Source organism: Python bivittatus, unplaced genomic scaffold (genome assembly GCF_059951505.1).
Source record: "Python bivittatus isolate LINGU-HERP-01145 unplaced genomic scaffold, Pbiv_v1 ctg000700_np1212, whole genome shotgun sequence".
In the NCBI taxonomy this organism is placed as follows: Eukaryota; Metazoa; Chordata; class Lepidosauria; order Squamata; family Pythonidae; genus Python; species Python bivittatus.
The window spans coordinates 71,653,466-71,669,317 of NW_028277098.1; the positions used below are offsets into that span (position 1 = coordinate 71,653,466).

The following is a 15,852-nucleotide window of genomic DNA, read 5'->3' on the forward strand; positions in this document are numbered from 1 at the left end:
GAATTTTATTGCTCGGGGAATGACTGCTTGATAGTTAGTCCAAAATACCATCTTGATATGTTTATTATGATGCCTCTCATAGTTGCAATCAACAAATTGGAGGAAACCAGTAAGATTGCATGGATATGTTGATGACGTGAGCATAAGGAAGGGATAGGTAATGTACGTATAGGTGAGAACAGAACCTCAAAATAATTATGGCAACATATCTTACTGCCACTGACCTCAACCTTAGATTGGTACAAAAGGTTTTGATATGTATCTCAGATACAATCTTCTTAATAGGTACTTTAAGGTTTCTGCCCCTTGCAAGATGTTAAATGTTTGTTGTGTTCCAAGAGTCTCTTTGGGGGATGAAAGGAATGAGTGAAGTTGTCAACGCTTCAAAGGAGTGGTGCCCTTCTCTTATTTTTTGTTGGTTAGGGATAGAATCTTTTCCCCCTTTAGTCCTATTAGGACATCACCCTAAAACCTCTTCAAAAAGTTCTCCACCCTTGATTTGTACTTGCAGTCTATGTTCCAGTGCAGTCATAGTTGTCTCTTAGTGGTCATGTTGGCTGCTGTGCCTCTGGTTGAAAATGGCACTCTATTTAGGCTAGTTTACTCATGTCATAGGTGAATTCTCTACTCAGGAAGAATGAGTTTGGCTAGGTGTTTGAGCCATAGAACAGAGGTGTGGATGAAGACAGATGTAACAAGAGAAACTCTTATGGCTAGGGCTGTAGTCTTGTGAGCTCTGTGCTATAGTAACTTTAACTTCCTGTTCTCTGGATGCTTGAGAATATCCTCCTTTGGCTTCCAGAAGCAGAGTTGCCCAAAGGTTGTCTGCTAGGAGAATTGTGGACGGTATGCAGGATGGAATAGGGCATTGGGGGAGGTAATACTTGGCAGAGCCACTGAAGCAGGTCCACCACAGAGGTTGCCCCAGTAAAAGGTAATGAGGAAGGGGGATTGGGCATCCAGTGCTGCTGGCTTCCGTCCTGTTCAATGCCTGGGGAATCTGGCTCCCTGGAGGAATAGCTGGATCAGCAACATGTGGCTTGTGGCTAGCAGCCTGGCAGCCATGGTCATGTATCCCTGAAGAAAACATGGTAGTGAGATGTGGGAGCATGTTGCCAAGCCACTGGAGCCCAGTTGCCTTGTTCATCCCCAGCCATCAGAGAAACCCTCCGATATGTCCATGGACAGTGAGTTGCTGTCTGTGAGCATACTGGTCAGAGTGTCTGCTAAAGTCTGCTAAGGAAAAGGAAAAAGGAATAAAAGTAATGTAATGAGCTGGCCACATGGATGGCTGCCAGAGCTTTCAATCATACACATTCCCTGGACTAAAAGAGGGTCAGAATTGCAGAAGGGCTGTTTCCCTCCACAAGAAGTTGGATTCAATGAAATTTAAATGCTGCCTCTGGAACACTTGGGGGGGAGGGCACTATTTGATACCCTGACTTTGTTGTAGGAAAATGAGAAAAGGTAACAATCACACACAAAGAATTCTAAATAAAATCAATTCAGCCATTCTAGCTAAACTAATTACTTATTACCTCCTTAAATAAGGTTTTGGGTTGCAGGTGTGTTCATTGCAAAGAAGATGACTGACAAGAGTTTATGTTGGGTATTTGCTTGAATGTCTATACGCAAGCCGTTCTTGATCTTTGTTCTTCTTGCCTTGTCATTTTCTTCTGACCAATTATCCCCAGCTTTACAGAATGTAGATGGGACTACATTTTACTAGCTTCGTCCAGTCAAGCACAATATTGCATCTATGATGTCCTGGGCTCAGCCAGCAAATCAGAAATTATCTAGGGACTAAACCCATCTTCCCAGCAACCCTTGATGGAATTAAAGGATTACATATGAGAGGCTTTTTAAAATTATTATTATTATGCCAATTCCCGTGCTGTATTGTGGGAATCAAAGAACTCTGAAACTAGTACATACAGCCTTTTGGCTCCTGAAAGAAAGTATTCAAGTGAGAGGGGGAAAAAATCAGTTCCATGGGCTGCTCTATAAACTATTTAGCAAGAAGGAACAGAATATTTGGTTCCATTTGAAAATTCCATGTTTGTCTGTTCTATTTACAGCAGTCTTCCCCAACCTGTTGCGTTTCAGATGTGTCACATTACAACTCACATCAGACAATAGCAATGTTAGCTGGAATGACAAGAACTATAATTTAATGGAAAAATCGACCCTCAAGCTGTGTAGAGTTCCAGTGATTCAACTGGAAAATCACACTTACATTATTTCTGGTTGCATCACAGCTGGGCTGAAAATATGTCGGCTCAGCTGCCAGGTAGGACAATACTGGGGGATCACAGAAGAACAGAACTGATCTTGCAGCGGTCAAACACAGTGTGTGAAAGTGCCCTTTAACAAGCCAGCAATTTAAGCAGAAGAGGAAAGTGTTTAGCGTACAATTCAGTTTTAAAATTGAGCATATTGCCTGAATACAGAACACAGACAACATTTCTTGAAACAAAATGTTAAAAGGAAAGGAGGAAAAGTCATACTGATGTCAAGACCAAAGTTTCTTAGCAATTTTTGGCTGCCCACTTCGTTGACAGGAAATATATATGTACTGTACTAAGCATGTTACTAAATGCACACAAGGTCACATTCTTAAACACATCATTAACATTTGTTTCGCCATCTGGAAAGTTAATGTAAGCCTTACTGAGACAGAGTGGGGGCTCACTGTCTCTGCCACATCTCAGTCTTTCCTTAGCCCAAGTAGATCAGGGCATTTCAACTGTACTTTTATGGTTTAGCTATGCTACCATTTGTAAAGCTGAGAGAGAAAAATCCATATAATACCAAGCAATGGAGGCTGATACTTATTTATGTTGTATTTATTTATATCTCACCTTTCTCCCATCAGCTCCATGTGGAGCACATAATACACTCCTTCTCCAATGTTATCCACATAGCAACTCTGTGGAATTGGGTTAGGCTATCAGATAGTGATTGACCCTAAGTCACCCAGTGAGCTTCATGGCTGAATCAGGACGTGAACCAGGGTCATTCCCAGTCCTAGTCCAACTGTAATCATTACACTACTTTGAAAGGGTAGAATGCAGCATTAAGGAAAACCAAAAGTCCAGCATTGTGAAAAAGTGATAAGGTAAAATGCTGTAACATGTAAACAAAGTAAGTATCCTTGGGACATGTGGCTTAAGGACAACTTTTCTAAAGTTTCTTTGGTCCACTCAGCCAACAGTCCCAACATGTCTGCTTGGTTGTCTGAACTGTCCCCTCAAAAGTCAGCTGTGGAACCTATTGCACTGTCATGTGGGTGTCTCTTCTGTTTTGTCCTTATTCAAAGCACCTTTCTACGATCTTCATAAAAACCCATAAGTTGGCTTTAGAAGTGACCATGTTGATTTCACTAGAGTTTGGCCAAGGAGGAATGTTTCAGTGAGAGGCTGCTGCTGCTTCTTTCTGAAATAAACCCTCTTTACCACAAAAACAAACATACAAAACAAGAAACAAACAGAATCGCCTGCACAAAGGTCTGTGGCTGAAGCAGGTGGTTTCTTTCTACTGTTCTTTCCCTGGCTCAAGGCCTGTGAGGTTTTTGATCTTTTCACAGTGGCTGGTAGGCATTGTAGCTTGGCCACCAGGGGGCCTGTGGTCCAACAAAAGAGGACTGGAATGAATTACTGGGGATTTTTTCTCTTTTTTTAATTCTGCCCAGAGATCTGAGGGAATAAACAGCGGCAGCGAGCTGGCAGGACTGACTAAAGTCTCTCTCTGTCTTCAAGCTGCACTGAAGCTGCACTGAAACTCCAGTCTCTTTGCTCACCCTCTTCCATGCCCCCGGCCCTCTTTTAAGACCACAAGTCAAAGTGAAGGAACTTTTTCCTTTTCTCACTGAGGGCAGTGACATCTCTGTTCATTTGGTGAATTGCCTTCTCTGCGTCTCTTCTGTCTCCCTCCGTTTTTGCAGAAAGAAGGATGTCTTTGCCTTGGACAGGTATGCTTTTGCTTGGTTTTCTGCAGCCACTGGAAACCCTGATGAAGGAAGGTGCTGTCCCATTTATTGAGGAAAACTATGCACCCTCCAGAATGGAGCAAAAGGCTGGAGAAGGTCACTTAACAAGACACGTCAACTCCAAAGGTGTCCTGATGGAGTTACTCGGAGAATTGGGCAGGGTGAGAGGGTCAGGACCAACTGGCAGTCATGAGGAGCAACAGTTCTTAGAAGAACAGCTGAGGTGGAGAAGGACACGTAGAGGAACAAAGGATGATGATGCCAAGTCAGTTCAGCAGTATGTTCCAGGAGTCAAAGTGGAGTTTCCTCGGCCTGCCAACCCAGCCAGTTTACAGCCAACCAAGCCTCCAGTGCCATCCAGCATAGATCCCTCTGAACCTTACCAAAGGAGCCCAGCGGTCTATGGTGATAGAGAGCCCCAGGTTAATAGAACTGTGGCGTTAGGAAAGCGTCTTCAGATCCAAAACCCTCTCTATCCAGTGACAGAAAGCTCTTATAGTGCTTATGCTGTCATGTTCCTGTCCCTCATTGTCTTTGCTGTGGGCATCATTGGGAACCTCTCAGTCATGTGCATTGTCTGGCATAACTACTACATGAAAAGTGCCTGGAATTCCATTTTGGCCAGCCTTGCTTTCTGGGATTTCCTTATCCTCTTCTTCTGCCTACCTGTGGTCATCTTCAATGAGATCACCAAGAAGAGACTGCTGGGAAACATCTCCTGTCGCATTGTGCCCTTCATGGAGGTAAGAGTTTCCTCTGCTAACCTCTAGTATATCTTATCAGCAACACTGTGTCTCCATTTGGGGAATGAAGGGATAATATTATTTGTGCTTGGCCGGCTTTATGTTTTGACTTTGACTTGATCCCATGTCATTTGGCTTTACTGATACCTAATAAGCAGAGCTTTCCTAACATCAAGCTTGAGGAGTGACTGACTGAAGAGCTGCAGGAAGCACCATCTCTGTTCCAAAGAAGATAACAGAAATGCCTCTGGGAAAAATGGAAGCAAGTGCAGTTATGCACCTAATTTGTGCTTATTTCTATGCCAAGTATTTGATGAGAATAATGTGTCTGTGTTGACCCCAGAGATACGAAGTTGAAGTTATGCCTTTTATTTCCAGGAAACAATCATGTGCAAACTTTGATCCAGCCATTAATAGATTAATAATAATTCATATTAATATTAATAATTCAACCATTAATAGAAAGAAGAATCTACTCATTAATAGAGTGTTCAGCAGCTTGGTATCTTCCATATATGTAGCACTAACATACAGAGAACACCAGGTTAGGAGATGCTGCATTAATGATGAAAACTAGTTACTTCTCACACTGAGATTATAAAAGCGGTACTTTAGATTCATTTCAAGAAGAGAATACCTTAATTAAAAAGAGTAAGTACATCTAATGCTTGGGCTGAATCTATAACTAGCAGGTGTGGGCCTCCTGTAATCTGACATTTCAAGAGCTAGATTCAAGCCATCATTCTTTAGAGATCATGCACATTTAATTGCACTGAGCAAAGGTTCTTCTATAATTCAAGGACTGAGAATTCTGAAATGAAGTGCCAGACTAAGAGAAATTCTTGCCCAATGGGTACAATGCATTTCACATTATACCTTCCAGCTACAGGCACAGGAGGTGGACAGGAACACAGGGTAAAGAAGGGAACAAGTCAAGCTTTTCTAGCAAGAAGTAAAAGATTATCACTTGTAAATGGTTGAAGACCATTTAATTATGAAAGGATGATCCTGCTTAAATTATTCTCCCCCTGCCCCCCACCGGATAATTTTACCTTTAATAAGGCAAAAAGACAGCAAGTAAAGATTTTGCTATCCCTGAATCATGTGCTGAAAATGCTGGATTTCTTCTGCAGACACAACAAATAGTTACTATTCTAATTCTTTAAATCTCAGAGGCTGTTTGAATTAATCAAGAGTTATTAACGACCTTAATCAAAGTAGTTATAAATGAGAAATATTTGGAAGATACTGTATATAACCAGGGTGAAGAACTTGCGGCTCTGGAATATTGCTGAACTACAGCTCCCAGTATCCCTGGTCGTGGTGGCTAGGCCTGCTGGGAGTTGCAGTTCAGCAGTATCCAGTGAGAGGGAGTTTGGGGTAAATGTCATAGTCGCCTGTCAAATAATGGTTAATCTCACAAGGTATGGTTGAACGAAATAAGGAGTCATTGAATGAAGTGAGCTTTACAACTGATCATAAATCTGTACAAAACCTGGTGTGGTGGAAAACTTCAGCTTAGCTGCTCTTGAAGATGACATGTCCTCCCTCATGAATTTCTAGTTGGGCTTCTCCTAGGATGGAGAGGAGAGGAGGAGCTGTGTTTTGAATGATGTGAAGTTTCCATGGAAAATATCATTTGGATGAAATGTATTACCATGGAGTCTTTGTTAATAGGGACAGGATAAAGGCCATTTTAATTTTCTTTCAACAATGCCATAGGATTGTTGGATAATATTGTCAGAAACAGTCTCAGAATAGCTTCATTATTCTGAAATAAAGGAGCATCTTATTGCAGGGCTAGATGATTCTGCAACCAGGATACATACTTTAAAACCAGTTTGTTTGTTTTTTTAATTAAAAGTTATCAGGCTGACTGGCTCTTCTCCCAGTTCTTCCTCACTTCTCTGCACTAGGGGATTTACAAAGACATGATTAACTAGATGTGACAGCAACAACCTTACTTCCATAAATCCACATCTCCCCATATCACTTAAAAAGGATTGCAAGGATGGTGACATTGAATTCAGCTTTCCACAGTCTTGTCATTTGATGTTATTTTATTGTTATTTATTTATTTAAATTTATTAGCCACCCTCCAATGGACTTGCATTTCTATCAGCTGGCTGCCACACCAAAAGTGAGCACAACTGGAATAAAACCTAGGCAGAGAACAGCACTAATGGAACCCTCCTGGGGCAATTGGGCCTACAGCTGAACCCCAGAGCCCCCTCGGTGTCTTTCTCTACCTCTTCTCTGGTGTGGCTGCCTGCCCAGAAACTTGCCTTAAACATGCAACCAAGCAAGTGCCTCTACTTATCTTGCCTTCTCCTTGCTTTGCTTTTTCTGTCTAGACAGGGATACAAAGTGAGCTAAGAGAAAGAACGAACCAAAGGGGCAGGATGTCATGAGCAAGAAAGAGGCTAATTCAACAAAAGGGGAATCAACTAGAGGCACTTGCCAGGGGCACCTCCAGAGGAGGTTGGTCTCCACACCAAAGTGCCAGGCAAGACCGGGCAATCAAAGCTTTTGAACATGCAGTGTACGCACAGCAAAAGGGAAGGGGATTCGATTGCCCTGATTGCATCTGCCATTTTGACACTCTTGACCCCTCCCCCTGCAGCTGCCCCAGGCATCTGCATCAGGTTTCCCCCTCTGCAAATCTGGAGTTGGCACAGAAGGTACACCATTTTTCTGTTCTCTGCCCCAATTTGCTCTTGAATTCATCCCATTTTTTTTTCAAAATTCAGGCAGCCATACATTTACAGGGACAGTGTGCTATCATTACACTTACCCTCAAGTCTGATCAGATTGTGACCTTTACTTGGAAATATCTATTTAGTTTGGGCTATATGGGATGAACTCTTGGACCTGACATACAGAATTATGAATTGGAAGGGATCTTAGAAATCATCTAGCTCAATGTCATAGATCCACTGGAGCATCACTGAGCTCAGTGTCATAGATCCACTGGAGCATCACTCCAGCCTCTGTCGGGACTTCAGACAAAGGAGAATTCATGAGTGGAAGCCTATTCCGCTGGCTTATAGTATACAGAGTCAGAAAGGTCCTCCTGATATCTAGCCCAAATCTACATCCTTGTAGTTTTAACAGATTGATTCTGGTCCTGTCCTCTAGGGAAATAGAGAATAAGTCCAACCCCTTATTCTCTATTAACCAGGAAGGAAAATATTGTGTGGTGGATGTGGGACAACTGAAGACAGAGGTGGACTGTTTAGTTCATAGTATCTAACCAGTCCATCTAACAGATTCCACAGATTCATGTGGTCACTAAGAGTTGACAATGACTTGATGGCACATAATCAACTGTTCAGATGCTAATCCTGGATCCTGAAGGCCATGAATGTATCATGTTCTGTGCCTTAATCTGGGCCATGGGCTGTTATACTGTGGCTTCCTACGACATCCGTGTGATACCACTTATCTCAGATTCTTCCTTGAATCTTGCCTTTTCCATATAGGCTGTGTTCTCATGGCACACAGAACCTCAGATGATCCAATCACAGTTTAGCTTAGCATGATGTGTGAATTCAGCCCTTGTGGTTAGTGTATGGTCTGATGGGTTATAGAAACTCAGAAACTTGGAGTGAACTATGGTTAAGTTAATTTTCTGTGAACACAGCGAAACTTTTCAGAATTACCACTAGCTCCTACGCCATACTGTAATTTAGAGTGCAATTAAGTTTAAGGACATGCATTGCATTCACACAGTGTGCTTAACCAGATTATTGAATTAATACATTTTCTTACTTTACAATATATATTGAATTATCAGCCAACCAATAGGTTGGGTTTGCACAGAATGCTAAGCCAAAAAACTCCAAATCAAGGTTAACTAACACAAACCAAGCTTAGAATGTTGTACGCTAGGCCTTTAATTAGCCTGGCTAAGTGTGCTATATGAAAACAGAAATTGTTGATATTTAATGGCTACTTTAAAATGTTTTTTAAATATTAAATATTATGCAAGCCATCTTGGGAAAATCAAAGAGCAGCATGCGAATATAATAAAATAAAACAAATGTAACTGAAACAATTACCTACTGCTTTCATCATTATTTATGTCTTTGCTTCCTTCTACTCCTTTTCTGGTGAATCTTCTTCATGAATTTTGGACTGTGAGTTCTTTAAAAGATTTTATAAGGTAGTGCCATGCTATTAATATGGAGAACTGGAACATGTACAAAGCAAGAAACAATGAGGTGTGCGTGTGTGTTTCTATAGTACCTAAGATATAATTTCAAAAGGCCAGGTTCCTTCTGTTCACAAGAAAGTATGGAAGAAAGCAGCTGGAATGAGGTGGGATTAGATATACTGAAAGTATGGTTTGTTTGGGCTGAAAATGGAGGTTAGTGGTACATATCTGCTATGAATGTTCAGATGGGACCCTTTCCATGCAAGTTATTTTCTATCGATCATAATGAATAGATTGTCCTTCCTTAGAAACTGCCACATACCTATATAATTTCTGTAGTTTCCCTGCTCAGTGCAAGAGAATTTGAAAGCAAAGCAGAGGATGGACATCTGTGAATGATTCAGAGCTTGGCTATGGGAACAGCACAGTACATGAAGGAGGCAGGGAAGACAATGGGCCCTTGGTGTAATATGGCAAGGGTACTAGCAGTTGGGCAAGTCAAAGACTTGTTGCAGAAAAATAAGAAAATGCAATCATGGGTTGAGTACTTATTCTTGCAATGGACACATCCTATCACAGCCAGAAGCCATGCTAGCTGTGAAAAATCTACCAACATTAGAAAATGCTAGAGACAGATTTAGGTTTACTCTATTTTCTGTCATTCTGCCAACACCTAAAATTGAAAGTACAGCATCTAAAATTGGAGCTATAAGATCTAGGCTGCAAAAATCCAGATGACACTAGATGACAGCAAAGAGATACAAAATAATCTAATGCTTTGCTGCCATCTAGTCATCTTAAGGATTTTTGCAGTCCAGATCTAGTAGGCCTACTAAAATTAAGCCACTGGCCATCTTTATATTTGTATTCATTCAGATGATTTTCCTACTAGAGAGGACGTTAGGATGTTTGATCTTGTTTCTCTGAAAAGTTGAAGAGTGTTTTTTTCTTTAATCTGCAGTATTCTGATATTTATTGATTTATTGGGTTTTTTTGTTTGTTTGCTTTTGCCAAGTTTTTATCTTCCAGGGAAAAAGAACATCTACAAGGAATTCTACATATGAACTAATAGCTTCTCTTTTGCAAAAACTGCTCTGTATCATTGAGTCTCTCTCTGCATCAAAAACAGACATGCAGCTATCCATATGGAAAAGAGGAGATTTGCAGTGGAGAAATGGCAAAATCAGAGATGCCATGCTCCCTTTCACACTATGAGCTGTGTTAGGATTCTCTGTCTCCACATGAAAATTGCTTTAAATAAACACTACTGAGTTCCCCTCATCTCATTAAATATTTGTCTTTCCATTAAATATTTGTCCTTATTCTTGCACACTTACTTGTTTCAGGATAACTAGTGGATTACTGTATGTCTTAAAAGTTCATAGTTTCATAACAAAATATTGTCTAAAATTAACACTAGACAATTCCCTCCATATCTTTGGAGTTACAGTAAACGTTTAGGTCATATAAGAACAACTTTTCACTGACTTTCTATGTTTGGTCAGTTAGATGTACAAGCCTGCAAACTTGCATCACCCAGCTTCTCCTGATGTCATCAGCCCAGATGTCTACATTTGCACTGCTGCTCCTACAATATGGATGATTGAGTTGTTAATTCAAGAACTGCAATAAAGACTCTTTAATGTTTTCCTTTTCTGCCAATGACTCTGTGGCTGGGATTCTAAGCATAGTTCTACAAAAGCTCCCTACCAAAGCAGCAATTACCACATGCTGCATTTTCCCCCTCAGGCACTGTATGACTTCAGGTTGCAGATGAAAGATTGTAGGTTTGGATTATTCTTCATAAAAGAAACCCCATATCCGATAGAGGGCTATTCTGTGAAATGTGGTAAAATGTAGAGATCTGCTGTAAAGGATCTGGATAGCATCTATTTAAGGAAAGTTATTTTAAATGGAACTAGATTTTGTGGCAGCTGCTTCTGCTAATGCCAGCCCCCTCCACTGTCTGCCATGTCAGGAACCCTGCTGCAAATTTGCAATGCCATTATGGATCCATTCTTTGAATTTTACAAAGCTTTGTATCTACTCCACACAGGTTTTCATATCAGCATGTTACTCCAGATGACTCTTAATTTCAACCAAACATGGGCTTGGTCTGCTTTTTTTTAAGTGTGCCTTTTTTCACTTTTTTAATCACAGAATTTTTGATGCTCACTGATGGTGGCAACTCTTTGCTTGTTCAGTTGTTTATCACGCCTTTATCTTGCATGTTTCAAAATGGGCACAAAGCTGAGGGAAAACAAACTTGATTTTTTCCCTTTCTCACACTCTATATCTCTTCTGCCCATTTCTTTTCCTCACTTCTGCACCCACTGAGAGAAAATGAATTACAGTGGGTGCAGAAGTGAGGAAAAGGGGTGGAAAAAAACAGTGGAAGAGGTATGGTCCCTTTAGCTTGTGTGCTCCTTTTGATGTACAACCACTTCCACACCACTTTAGAAATGAAGTGGGCAGATATGTAAACAAATATGACTCCCACTGACAGGTTCTAATTGGATCTTATGACAAACATAAGTAAACTTGTCAGCTAATTAAAGAATTTCAACATAGTTAACCATTGGCCTCTTAATTAATTGAATAAATTTAAATAAATATGCGTATTATAAAAGCGGCAGTATTAATACTTTAAGCCTGTGTAGTATAGTGACTAAAGTGCCAGCTTTGGAGAAGAAAAGCTCAGATTCAAGTTTCCATTCGACCCAGAGCTTTCTGGGTGACAGGGCTACTCCCTCTCAGCCTATCCTACCTCCCAGAGTTGTTGTTATGGAGGGAAAATTAAGGAAGTCTTCCAGGTAAGCTACTTTAAGCTCTCTGAGGAAAGACAGGATATAAATGTGTCTTATTATTATTAATCTACAATTGAATAAGCAACATTAATTACTTATTTTATTTACAGCCAGTTTTGTGTAGTGGTTAATGCATCAGGCTAGAAACTGGGAGACCATGAGTTCTAGTCCTCCCTTAGGCAAGAAGCCAACGGGGTAACCTTGGGCCAGTCATTCTCTCTCAGCCCTAGGAAGGAGGCAATGGCAAACCACTTCTGAAAAACCTTGTCAAGAAAACTGCAGGGACTTGTCCAGGCAGTCGCCAGGAGTCAGCATTGACTCAAAGACACACACACACACACACACACACAAAGTATTGTAGTATATCATAGTATTATGGTAAGTAGCAGAATTCAAGTTTTAAAATGACAACTTACACCTTAATAAATTTGTTCATTTTGAAGAGATCCTCCTGTTTGCTGCAACATGCTAATATGATTACTCACGTAGAAATCTCCTCACTTACATTTTAGGACCAGTTGACAGTACAACCAGCTTAACTGTGGCTTCAGTCAGACATCCTTGTATTGTACAGCAGAAGCAGCCAAGTGACCTCTGTAATAATCCGCAAAGTCCTTGGGATCATGTAGTGCAACTGCTTGGAACACCAAATTCTTTATTTGAGTTGGCCTTTCAAGGAAGTTCTCCATAAACCCCATCTTTCTTTAGCATTCATCAGTGTGATGGCCACAAATATGAATATGACCTTGCATCAACTTTTTAAGCAACCATTGAAAGCACATACTTTAATAAACACCATGAGAGATAACAGTTGTACCCTGGAATTGCTGTTTTGTACTGGTTTGGCTACAGTTCAAAGGAAATGGGGCAGGGAGGGAGGGAGAGGGAGGAATAAAGAAAATAAGCCTCTTTGCTTAATTTCCGAAGCTTCCTGTACTAAATGAATGCCCCTTTTTCCTCTCAGAAGTGAGCGGGTGCCTGCAATTAGGGCCCAGAGCACTTCAGCAGTCTATAAACAGCCATCCAAACGAGGCATAGAACCAAAGGAAAGCACAGCATTTGTAATGGAGAGTGTTGTGCGAGGAGGCGAGCTCCCTCCGCCCCCCCACCCCACCCCCCGGCTGATATTTATTCATGTTCTACATTGTCTGTCCAACCCACCCAGTGTTTGGCATTTTCTCCTCCACGCTTTGCCATCTTCCCTTTTGGCAGACAAGGATGTTTTCCTGGGATTTTGAATGCAGCGGAAATTAACAAAAGCTGGTTTGGGACATCAACAAACTTTAACTCATCTGATGCTCAGAGAGTAGATGCATTTTGACTCAGTGAATTGTTTGGAAAGGACCAAAGGTTGCTTAAGGAGTACTATCTAATGACCTAAAAACTTCTCCTGAACTACTCAGGTGGCTCTCCCATCTGTTTTTCCTTATTAACTGCATTCCGTAAATAGGAAAATGTGGATCAGGGAAGCATGATATGCAAAGAATAGAATAAAGGGGTGGGAGGGGAAAAGCTGTTAGAGAACACATCCATTTTGGTAGAGTGATTTTTTTTTTGATGATAGAGAATATCATGTAATGCATAAGGGAAAAGTCGTCTAAACTATTCTTGCACTTCCATATTAGTTTTTTTACAGTGTTTGCAGGGATGCCCATTTTTTTAAAAAAACATTTGTGATTGGGATTCCTCCTTCTACAGTGTATTCAACTATATTTCATGCCATGCATAATCCTCAGAGAGAGAGAGGCACGCACACATACACACAGAAGTGGATATGACATATATTACTCCTTTTAATAACTTTCCATCTTCCATGCTGCTATCTCTATTCTGAAGAATTGTTTCACAAACTTGTACTGTGGCTCTTGGAGCATTTAAAAAAAATGTTGGGGACTGGAATGACTTTCCCTGCTTTGTACATCATGTTTTATTGTGGCATCAGTCTGCATATGGTGGATGAATTTCTTATGCTAGAAACAGAGTTTGTTTTTTCTTTGAAATCCTTTTGCACAAAATTGAAAATGTTTGTATTGCCCCATTAGCTTAAAACATTCTCCTCTCCTTAATTTTCATTTCTCTCTTTGGCCATCTCAGTTCAACAATCTCTCTTTGTTGTGCTCCTAGGTGTCTTCTTTGGGAATCACTACCTTCAGCCTCTGTGCCTTGGGCATTGACAGATTCCACGCGGCTACCAGTCCCCAAGCCAAACTCCGCCCAATTGAACACTGCCACTCCATTATTGCCAAGCTGGCTGTCATTTGGGTGGGTTCCATGACGCTTTCAATCCCAGAGCTCCTTCTCTGGCAGCTAGCACAGGACACCTCACCAGTCTCTGGTGTAGTGTCTGATTACTGCACCATGAAACCTTTTCAGGAGCTGCCTGAGTCAATTTATTCTCTGGTTCTCACTTATCAGAATGCCAGGATGTGGTGGTACTTTGGATGCTACTTCTGCCTGCCTATCCTCTTCACTGTCAGCTGCCAGCTGGTCACCAGAAGGATCAGCAGCTCAGAGAAGACTGAGTGCCGTGGTAGCAAGCATGGGCAGTGTGAGAGCCAGCTCAATTGCACAGTGATTGGCCTAACAGTAATCTATGGTCTCTGCATCATTCCTGAGAATGTTAGTAATATTGTTGTGGCCTACCTGTCTCCTGACATGGCAAAACAGACCCTGGACCTATTAAGCTTGGTCAACCAGTTCTTCTTGTTCTTCAAATGTTCAGTTACTCCTGTGCTTCTGCTGTGTCTTTGCAAACCCCTGGGGCAGGCCTTCATGGACTGCTGCTGCTGCTGCTGTGATGAATGTGGTCAAGAAACTACTTCCAGTGATGGTGGTTCTGAAAGCAAAATCAAAACTGAGATGTCCTCAAATATTTTCTTTGACAAGCCCGGAGAGTCACCTCCCCCTGTGGGGGCCATTGGTACTCCATGCTAAGCTCAATCAGTCTAGTGGTAGACCAAGAGCAGTTCTTCCACTACCTTTTCCCAAGACCAAAAGTTGTGGTTTTCTTTTAGTATTGATTGGTGAAATAGCTGGACACTGGAGGTCTACCATCTGCTTGGTCCAACATTGTCTTCTAGGAACTTATGGACGAGCCATCACAGATAGCTATCTCTTCTCTGCTGAACAGTTACCAAGGGTGCCACTGACTCCCTGACCCCAAGCATGACCAGAGAGGCTGCTGTCCTGAATGGGGAAGATGCTGTGGAAAGACCCACTTGAAACCCTCACAAGAACAGAGAAATCACCTGTTTTAAAGAGTTCATAGTACACACTAACCTATTCTGTACCGATGCAGGACCTTACTGTCCTCTTTTTCACTTCTGCCCAGAGACAGCCTTGTGTACAAAGTCAGCACTATCCTAGCCTCAATAAACCAGTAGACTAAGTAGAAAAAAAGTTTCAGTCACTTTATTCAAAATGTGTGGTAGAACAGTTAATCATTCTGTCAATATCTCTCAAGAAAGTGAATATAGTCCACAGTACTGTATGAACTAGATTTCTTCTCCAACCAAGGAATCAGGATTTTTCAACCAGGTTTGCCTGTCTGTTATATTATGTGTGTGTGTATGTGTTTTTTATTTACACAAAAGACCCCTAAGGAGATTTGGGTATTTTGATCCTTCCATGCTTTCAGGTATCTGCCACCACATGCTGAACTTTAGTGTAAATCATTTAACTTATTGTGGCATCAGTGGTAGCTTTCTTGGCAATTTCCACTGTTCTGACATCCAGTTTGTTTTCTTCAGTTTCTTAGTCTTTGGCAGTCTTTTTTCCTATACATTTTTAACAACGTCTTTGATTTCATTCTACAATTCCTCTGGTTCCTATTAATGAGGTTCAGGATTTCAAAGTGATGGCTAACATTTTTCTTCAAAATGGTGGGTATATGCTCAAGATTGTATCAGGAACTTTGACTTTGTTCTTTCTCTTTAGCTTGACTTAGAACATGCACATGAGCAGTTCACAATCTGTTCCACAGTCAGCTCCCAGCCACATCTTTGCTGTTATAATTGAACTTTCCTGTCTCCTTGTGCCAATAGTATAGTCAATTTGAATTTTGTGTATTCCATCTGGTGATGTCTACATAGATAGGTGTTGTTTTGGTTGTATGAAGACGGTATTAGCAATGAAGAAATCATTAGATTGGCAGAAACT

The 15,852-nt window shown here is 41.1% G+C and overlaps 1 protein-coding gene across 1 annotated transcript; it reads left to right on the top strand.

Moving 5' to 3' along the window:
* The first annotated feature begins 3,708 nt into the window (after nt 1-3,708).
* On the top strand, nt 3,709-15,090 carry GPR37L1 (G protein-coupled receptor 37 like 1). Its single transcript, XM_015888396.3, has 2 exons — nt 3,709-4,731; nt 13,819-15,090. The coding sequence occupies exons 1-2, from the start codon at nt 3,952-3,954 to the stop codon at nt 14,626-14,628; spliced, it is 1,590 nt and encodes a 529-aa protein (XP_015743882.1). The 5' UTR covers nt 3,709-3,951; the 3' UTR covers nt 14,629-15,090.
* The last annotated feature ends 762 nt before the right edge of the window (nt 15,091-15,852 follow it).

Excerpts from the sequence above, each read along its gene's own strand:
- GPR37L1 (XM_015888396.3), top strand. The coding sequence starts at position 3,952 with ATGTCTTTGCCTTGGACAGGTATGCTTTTGCTTGGTTTTCTGCAGCCA. Across the intron at positions 4,732-13,818 it reads GCATTGTGCCCTTCATGGAG|GTGTCTTCTTTGGGAATCAC; the intron begins GTAAGAGTTTCC and ends TTGTGCTCCTAG.